We start from the raw sequence: 9655 nt of genomic DNA on the forward strand, positions 1-9655 counted from the left end.
TTCTGAACCGTACAATGTGTGCTGATAGAGAAACTAGCTACGTAGAGCCGAGCCGTTTTTGAACCAGGCTGTAAACATGTTTATTTCTGCTGCAAAGATTGTCTTCTTTGAATGGGTGTGTATGTGGTTTCCTGTGTTTCTGCAGCCAGCCTCAAGCAGCTGCTCAATGAACTGCAGTTTATAACACTTCGGCATGGGCTTCATATTGTGAGACAGGAGGTTGCTGCTTGGCTCTAACACATACAGCTGAGAAACGCCTCACGTTGCATTTGAAATGATTCCACAAAATAAAAGAGAAGAGAAAGCCATCTTTGAGAAAACAAAAAATTTAATTTATTATTAAATGACATAAATAAAACTCACATTGAGTTCAAATACAAATACATAGTTATGTACAGGTGTTTGATTCAGAAGGCACATGTGATTCTTGGAATATTTATTGCATCAGTAAAGGCACATTTAAACTGAGAACACTGGACGTTAATTTATTCTATTTACACACATATACACATTATTGTTAGCAGATCCATATTTCATCTCATATATGTAGAAATAAAAAATTCAAGGATTGTTGGGTTGAGTTTCAGGAGCTAAAGGAATTTAAGAATGTGTGATGAACACGCTGGGACCTATAAGAGCGAAGAGGAGTTTAACCGTATCGTCTTTGAAGAGTTTTAGTCTCATGTGATATTGTCCCGTACGGAGAGAGATGATTCTCCTTTAACTTGGAGCCTGACTGTCGTTTTAATGAGAGGCTCTGGAATGACTAATGTGAGCATCAAAAGGAGACACGCAGGATCCTTTCAGGTCTTGTGATGTCTCCAAATCTTCTCCAGGAGGTTCCATTCATGTCTTTAGTCCTAAAGTTTCCACTGTTGTTCAGTAGCTCTGTGCCACAGGCGCCCAGGAAGCCGTCAGCCTGGCGATGGAGCTCTCAAACTGGGCATCCCCGACCCCGACTTCACTCAGGCTGGGGTCATACATGGAAGTGGGTGAGGAGACGGGCAGAGAGGAGGTCAGGCTGGTGTAGGAGGAGCCCCTCAGGAACTGGGATGTCAGACCTCCGGGTATGGAGCCTGAAGCGGAGCCTGAAGGGGTGAGGGTGGTGCCAGCTACTGACCAAAGACTGGGGTACTGACTGTGGAGCAGAGGGAGGAGGGGGTTAATTAAACAGGCTGTGATATTTTAAAGAAATGTGCAAACAAACTGCCAACACTTCTCAGTGCTTATCCATAAAGGTGTGTGTGGTTTAGAGGTTTACCTGGAGTTAGAGGAGGAGTTGGTGGAGTGGGACAGAGTACCCATGCCGGTGGAGTTTGGGATCTGCAGAGCGGACCAGCTGTCATGAGTGGGAAGAGCCCCTGAGGTGTTGTCCATGTAGTTGTCTGAAAATGAGGAAACATCAAACATGAACACCAATCCTCACAGTTCAGTTTCTCCCCTATGTGATCATGTCCATGAGCATTTACACATCAGTGGTGGGACTGTGGTCTTACTCGTGCTGGAGGCTCGGTGTGGGTAGTGGCTGGGGTACGGGGCCGCTCTGTGGCTCCTCAGGCTGGAGTAACGCTCGCAGTAGGAGCTGGAGGAGTGGCCCGCCGTGCTGCTGAACTGAGGAGGGCTGCTGCTGGGGCAGATCGGAGACTGGCCCGGGAGGAACCAACCACCAACTGTGGAATCAAATCACATCGATGTTAGTCAGATCACATATCAGCAGCTTTAAGGTGCTCTCTGCAGGAATGAAGCTACAAAGGCTCCGATTCAAATAAGAAATGAAACTCACGTTGAGAGTAGCCGGACTGTTGACTGTCTGCGCTGTGATCAGGAACGTCTTTGTGGTCGCTCCTGTAATCAAACACAAAAACATTACATGCTGTCCCACCAGAACTGTGACTTTATAACTTGGGGAATAACTTGAGGTAAGAGGTCGTACCTTTCTTTGGCATCCAGGAAGGCTTTAGCAAAGGGGTTGTGCTTTATCTTCAGAGCAGTGATCTGTAAAGATGATGTGACAGCTGTTAGCATTTCATCAATCCAGACAAGTCAGCCTTATAACAAGGATTCATGTTGAGGCCACATCATCAATGTAACACTGACCTCTTCGTTCTGGTAAGCAGTGACAGCGATGAACTGAGTTTCAGGGAAAGACTGGCTGCTGATCATCTTCTGGATGCCTCCCACTTTCACGATGTGTATCCTTGGCTCATATTTGTGCAGAGAATTCAGCATGATCTACAGAAAAGCAATAAAATACAACGTAAATACTGTTAGTTCACAGAGTCAGTTCAGTGTTTTTCCCAGATCAAGTAAAGCTTGTGCAGCCAAGTGACAAAAAATAGGGAAAATTGTTCCCTTTTATTAATTGCTCCAATAATTATTCATACTGCTCACATTAGGTTTTAAAGTTTGAAAAATAATGACGTTTGTAAAATAAGTATTTTTTAAGCATGTTAAATATTATTTGGATCTATTATTCATTTGCTCGTGACTCCTCACCTGTCCGCCTCCGTTGAGTTTGTTGGAGAGTTTGACTTTACTGAAGGAGACGGGCGCTTTCATCCAGTGCGCTCCGAAGTTTGGAGAGTCCGGGTGGATGTAGACGCAGCTTGGGCTCTGCGGCTCCGGTTTGCCACCGGGGACCCACTCTCCGTTCACGTATTTCCACCGGTTGTTGTCTGCGGCCACGAAATCCAGCAGCACTGAGTACATGGCGTTGGGGTCCAGGCCGCTGACACTGGCCCTGAGCACGGGGAACATCCTCCTGGGAAAACATCAAGGACGGCACTTTTAAGAATTTGTTTCAGGTGCTTTAAGGAAAAATGTTTCAAAACAGCTCAAAGTAACAAAATATAAACAAGACAAACAGGTTTCGTTTCCCATTTCACCTCCCGGGCCTCAGAGGCCTCGGGAGCAGAACTCTTTTTTTCTGAGCTCTCGTGTATTTGAGAGCTGTTCAGTGTTAAATAAAATGGTTGTAATTTAAAAATGACTAAAATTCTCCTTTACTCAATTTTAAAATACGAATTATCCTGCACTCATCGCGCTGACAGTCCTGTGCGTAAAAGCGCGTAAAATCTGCCAACAGTGCGCAAAAGGCTCCTGCGGCTTCTTCTTTGGTAGTACCTACCTTCCAGTTTTGGTGACAATCATCTCGTTGGTCAATTCTTTGAACTTGTTCCATAAGTCAGCGTCGTCCAGCGTCAGTTTAATATCCCGCTCGGATGCGTCTCCCTTCTCGCTGCCCTTTTGGAACTCGCTCTCCACGGCGCTCAGGAGATGCTCCAGGCGCTGGTCTGAGTTGGAAGAAGACATATTTCCAAGCTGTGTGTTCAGATCTAAATCCAAGACGTTTAGTACGGAGGGCTCTCTGACTCTAGAAGGCCCGAGTGATTCTGGTTTCCAAACCCTGAGGCCTCGTCCTTTAAGGGCCCTCAGGGACCTCATGGGGATACGGGGCGTGGTTTGCGCGCTACGTCTCTCCTCTCTCAGGGTTCAGCGTCTGCAAACGCCTCCCCCACTCCAGGGTTTTACACTTTACAAATATCTAGTACAGGACAAGTTGAGATTAGTTTCCCTCAATTAAAAATGGATATAAATTTTTAAAAATAAAATCTTAATCTCCACTTATTAAAACACAATTTGACCGTTTTTATGAACGTTCAGAGACTCAGCTGCTGCTTCTGGAGTGAAGTGTATGATTAAAGGTTTGATCCTAAAAGTCTTTTAAATCTTTTGCTGTTGGAGCACCTAAACATTCAGAGCTGCGTGTTCAAACAAAAGAAGGGAAGCGAGGGGAGAGAGCTGTGCCTTTGAACTCAGTTGTATATTTGCAAATAGTGTTAATCTTTTGTTGTCTCAAATCCACATGGGAGAGGGCCTGTGTTTACTGAGGATGGGCCATTAGGCCAGACTCTGTGTTCCTGTTGTGCCAAAGTGTGGACGGCCCACAAGTGATGCCTGGATTTACATAATGGGCCTGAAGGACTCCTTCTGAGGCCCTCTGATATTTAATATCTCTAACTCTCTAACTGGAGCTGGAGTGCTCGGCAGAGACTATTCCCACTATTTACATAGAAAGATTTATTTATCAGAGCAAAACATGTAGAAAAGTTTCTCCACCTCTTTTCATCATTTACTAGAAATACTTTAAGATCTGCTTCATAATGCTCGAGCCTCATGCAGGATCAGAAGGCTGATCAGTTTTCAAAATCTCAAAGGAAGTTCATGCACATAATCTTCAAAGTGAGAACATCTGCACCACATTCATCAGTTCAAATAGATTCATTCTTCTTTTATAATTTATTTTGCTCACTCGTGAAGAAAAGAAGAAGCCCACGTGTCCTCACGCTCTGTCCTTCAGTGACATGTACAGTCATCAGCACACGTGAAATCAAACATGGACTGCAGAATAAAATAGTTCTTGAGATAATGTGGATCAGCAGATGTTATTAACTGGTTCTGGCTTTATTTTCTTCTGCAATGGACGTCCACATGTAAATCTATAAGGACCTAAACAACAGAAAGTCATAGAAATAGGAAGAATTATTTGACACGAATGTTTAACCATAACAATCAGTAACATTTCAATTGTGTGCCACAAAATGAACCCACAGTGTGCTTAACAAAGGATGAAAAATACACATGATACACATTCATATACATGTGAATATTAAACTACAGGTTACAGAATGTAAATTATTTAGAATGAGCCTCACACTGATCTCCAGAAGAATGCTGCTTACTTATTATTAGTGATACAAACGTCTATGTTTGAGTCTTTTTGCCTTCTTGTTGAGAGGACACTGGATAGAGCAGGAGGAAGGGAGGGAGAGTGGAGGAAAGGGCCGCTCCCTTGAGGATCAGCCTCTGCAGGACTTCACCACCAGCCCAAACCAGGAATATTAACCTGAAGCAAACAGCAAAAGACGTACCAGGATGTGTGGTGAGTATGTTTTATATCATATTGATACATCAGATATTTGGGGATTTTTGTCATGCAGGGTTGTTTTTCCTTGTAGGGATGTTGCAGGCTATTTCTTCTCTCCCCAGGTGGAGAGCGAGTCAGTTAAGTCAACTGATGAGTACTCAAGTTTCTTTGCTTTCTTTCGACTTCTTCCATTTTCTGCAACTTCAGGGAGATATCTCTCATTCAAAGCAGATTTATAATTGAACTTTAAAACAAACAATGGCAGCTGCACCTCCATCTTCAGCTACATGCTTACACAATAACGCAGTTCAATACTTTATTAAAAGTCTAAATGTTTCTGTCTTTTGCCACACCAGAAGACAGATTTTGATTAGATGGAAAGACTGTATCCCTCCAACATTTACACAGTGGATTAGAGACATGTTACATTTTGTAAAGCTGGAGAAGATAAGGTACCCCAGCCGTCAGGGGATCGGCTAACACGTTTTTATTAATATGGCAGCCCTTTGTGAGTCATGTTGATGTTTAAGGCTCTGATAATTTTGTGGATGAGCAACCTTTCGTGTCAATGTAAGTAATAAGAGGCATATGGATCAAACTGGAAGGACCCTTGAGATGCCTCTTTGGCTCATGCTGCTGCTCCCCTCTTTTGTGTGTGTTCAGTGCTTGTTTATGCCCTAGATAATAGTGTACTGTTTTAACTCATAACATTTTACTTTACTTTATTTATTTTATGTCTTTATTTCAATTTATTTAATGTACTTCATAATACTTTTTTGTATTATTATTATTATTATTTATTTTAATTTTATTCTATTTTAATCTTTTGATATTAAGTTGTATTCCCTCTAAATGTTACCATGGGTGGGGGTGGTGGGGTTTTTCTATTAATCAGTATGTGTCATCACTGTGAACTATTACTGTTGTATTAAAAAATCCATAAATAAACTTTGTTTAAAAAAAAAAGAAAAGTCTAAATAAACAGTGATATGACTCAGTGACTGTACATCGTGATGGATTCACTTCTTTACTCTTATCTTTCCTGTGAAAACTATCACCAAATGTCAGTGTTTTTGGAGCTGTGCTGAGAAAAGATGCATTCTTGTGTGTTGCTTCAATTAAACACACAAATTACTTTTATAGAACTTCAAAGAAAGAACTTGAGTAAAACTTGTAAACTGATTTGAATTAACTTGATCTGTGCCTTACCAAATGTGAACTACAGTCTACTCACTGTAAGTAAACAGCTGTTTTGTTCCACAGCTCTCGTTCAATCAATCAAGCTTTATTTATAGAGCACCTTTCATACAAATCAAATGTAACCCAAAGTGTGTTACAGCGATTGAAAACAAGAAAGAAGCAGAAATAAAATGATGGAAAGACATATTTAAAAACAAAATGGATTTTAAAATAGAGACTAATGCACACGACAACAATAAAATATGTGTCATTAAAATAAATGAACTTTAAAAAGAGTGATGATTAGAGTTAAAAATAAAATTAAGGCTAAAAATATCAATAAAACCGAGTAGATAAATTAAAATAAATAAATGAATGAATACAAAAATGTGATAAACAGTTAAAATTGATAAAATAAAAAAGCAACAGATCTCTGATATGTTGTGTGGTGCGAGGCCATGCAGCGCCATAAAAACTAGTAAAAGAATTTTAAAATCAATATGAAAAGAAAACAGGCAACCAATGTAAAGATTTTAAAATAGGCGTAATGTGAGCTCTCTTTCTGGTCTTTGTTAAAACTCTTGCTGCTGAATGTTGTATTAATATCAGTGAAATGTTAATTGTGTTCTTTAGAAGACCAGAAAGGAGAGCATTACATTAGTCTAGCTGTATGGTTATCAAAGCGTGCATTGGTCTCTCTGTGTTGCTCTTCGGATCATCTGAGGGATTTTATGCAGTTTAGCATAAAAAGGAAGATAGTTTTCTCCACCTCTAATCAAACACTTAGTCTCATTATCAGAGGTTGAATAGCTGCATGTTTTCCCCAATAGGAACACTGTCTGTTGCAAATGTGTGCAGCACTGTTAACTGTTGTCCTGTTGTGTCTGCATGTGTCTTCCTTAAGATTTCCTTATTGCTGCTTCCTGATTGTCTGGCTCCATGTATTTTATGTCCATGGACACTTTCTCAAAGATGGTCATGTCATCTCCTTATGTAGCTTTTAGTCATTGTTTTAATCTTATGGTGCTATTTTTACTTTTATTTTTTCTTTCATCTTTTCTTCTTCTTTTTTTGTTTGTGTTTTGGTTTCTCCTCTCCCTTCTTATTTTAATTTAATTTAATTTAATTTAATTTAATTTAATTATTATTTTTTGTTTAATCTTGATCTTTTTAGGAAGCCTTTTTAACATTTGGCAAGGGACTAAAGATGTCTTTAGTCCCTTAGCCTTTTGGCTAATTCTGGCACATTCACAGAAGTGTTAATTAATATGCATGGTCCTTTTAAATGAAAAATAAATAAATGAAAATAAACATCAAATCTGAAGCTTTAATGGGCAACATGTGAGTAGCTCCTCTCCCCGGCAGACTGCTGTGTATGACAGTAAAGTTTGTTAAATACGCTCTTTTCTGTAAAGAAAATGTAAGCATCTTGTGTACGTGTGAATTGGCTGTATATTCTGTGTAAACATGGTACCCTGTGTGAACACTCCCTCAGCTACCTGACTTACAGTATTCATTATCACGCTCATCCAGCGCTCACAGATCTGAGTTGTTGTCTTGTTGTTTTGTTCCCGCTGCCTCGGCCTCCTCTCTCTCTCTGTGATGTACTTGGAATTGAGTGAGAGCTTTGGAGCGCGACTCCACTTTACTGCACCACTTCCTCCAGCTCTACAGAGGCCGTAAATGTAAAGAGGTCCTCTCACACCTTTCCATCCCGTATCATTCAGCCGCCTCTTCCTTTTCCACCTCTGTTAACTTTTTTCAATATTGGAGACAGAGAGTGTTAAAAAGTGGCTGCATACAGAACCCAAACCCCCGCAGACCAGGCCAGACCAGACCCAGCCGGCTCTGCTGACCCCTGACAGGAAGCTGCCTCATCCCTCCAAAATAAGATTTAATTTGATAAGTCAGGAATGAGTCGTCCTTGGCTGCAGCAACAAAACACTTTGTTGGCTGAGCTCCAGCGGTGTGTTGTGGTTGTCAGGTGTTGCCTGGAGAAGATATTAAAGCACACAACATCCTCGCACTTTGATAGACAGGCAGAGTCCAAACTGAGCTGAAGGAGGAGCAGCTCCATCCCACACTGTGAGCGAATGTCTGCTCTGAAAATATGAAGTTTACATGAAGAGCCGGCAGAGGTTTCCCACAGACACACAAACACACACACACACACACACACACACACACACACACACACAAACACACACACACACACACACACACACACACACACACACACACACACACACACACACACACTGCAGCCGGAGAGCAGAGGGTTAAGCGCTGCAGGCCGCGCTCTGGCATGGGCACACACTCACCTAGGTGAGAAATATTGCAGAGGTCTGGTGCTTCACAAAGGGGACAGTTATAACGATGCATATTTTCCAGAGGACTCTGCTGCCCTAAATGAGTAAACACAGTGAGGCGGATGAGTCAGGCCTGGGAAGAAAAAACACACACACAAGAGGACAGGTACAAACACACACACACACTCATTTTGTACAGGAGTTATGAAATAAGTTCTCAAAACAACTCTTAAAGTCACGCTCTGATTCTACTGATCACCAAAACATCTGAACAATGAGAGCAGCAAAATGTTCATACAACGTCCAACAATGAATCTGATGTAACACGACACATATTCACTTCTACAGCACTTCATGATTTTATACCTCACTCTTATCTGTGAAACATTTCTGTCATCTGTTTTATTTAATTTGGCTAAAACTCACTTTTGTGTGTGAGAGATTCAGACACAAGTTCCCCTCATAGAAATCTACAAGACACTGAAACAGCTTCTTCTTCTTCTTCCTCTTCTTCTTCTTCTTCTTCTTCTTCATCTTCTTCCTCTTCTTCTTCTTACCTTAGTAAACTCAAGGGCGAGGTGCTCTTATTGTCAACGCAGGGAGGCCGGGGGATGTCCTCAGGAACACTCCCTAGAGTCAAGGATAAGGTAAAAAGACTTAATTCACTAAGGGCAACATAAAAACCTAACAACAATCAGGAAAAACTCAGTTTCAACCTTCACAGGGTCGTCATCAGGGCGAGGTCAAAATAACAGACAGGTGAGGTTCATTTATCACATCAGGTACACTGAAATTCCTCTGGTAAAGAGGCAGAAATAGACGACATAAAAAGTTCATCTAAGGAACATAAAAACCCAAATAGTCAATAAATCAATGGTCACATCATGTTAAATGTAACAAACAATGATAAATATAGGAACTAACCTACTAAACACTATCAAAGGAGATGAAAGGACCCATAAATTAAAGTGTTTTTATAGAAAAAGATTAAAATCTATCTCCTCATTCAGGCCTGGATCAAAAGTTAAAGGCATCAAATTTAAAGATCCTGTACGTTTTTCATTCAAGGGTTTCTTCAGACATCATCTCCTCAAGCAAACAGCTCCACCCGCTCTGCATCCTCCACCTGCAGGAGGCTGGAGGCATGAACCGTGTGTGTGCGTGTCTGAAACAGTAGACATCACTCCATGACGGCCCAGATTTTGAGAGGGGTCCAGCTGCAAATGAGTCATAAAAAAAT

At 41.2% G+C, this 9655-nt stretch overlaps 1 protein-coding gene across 1 annotated transcript; it reads right to left on the reverse strand.

The window, feature by feature from the left end:
- Positions 1 to 397: 397 nt before the first annotated feature.
- On the reverse strand, positions 398 to 3371 carry tbxta (T-box transcription factor Ta). The gene is made up of 8 exons (XM_034705142.1): positions 3128 to 3371; positions 2497 to 2761; positions 2098 to 2232; positions 1934 to 1995; positions 1784 to 1845; positions 1497 to 1670; positions 1262 to 1385; positions 398 to 1138 (listed from the first exon to the last, which is right to left on the reverse strand). The coding sequence occupies exons 1-8, from the start codon at positions 3310 to 3312 to the stop codon at positions 880 to 882; spliced, it is 1266 nt and encodes a 421-aa protein (XP_034561033.1). The 5' UTR covers positions 3313 to 3371; the 3' UTR covers positions 398 to 879.
- Between the last annotated feature and the right edge of the window lie 6284 nt (positions 3372 to 9655).

Source organism: Notolabrus celidotus, chromosome 16 (assembly GCF_009762535.1).
Source record: "Notolabrus celidotus isolate fNotCel1 chromosome 16, fNotCel1.pri, whole genome shotgun sequence".
NCBI lineage: Eukaryota > Metazoa > Chordata > Actinopteri > Labriformes > Labridae > Notolabrus > Notolabrus celidotus.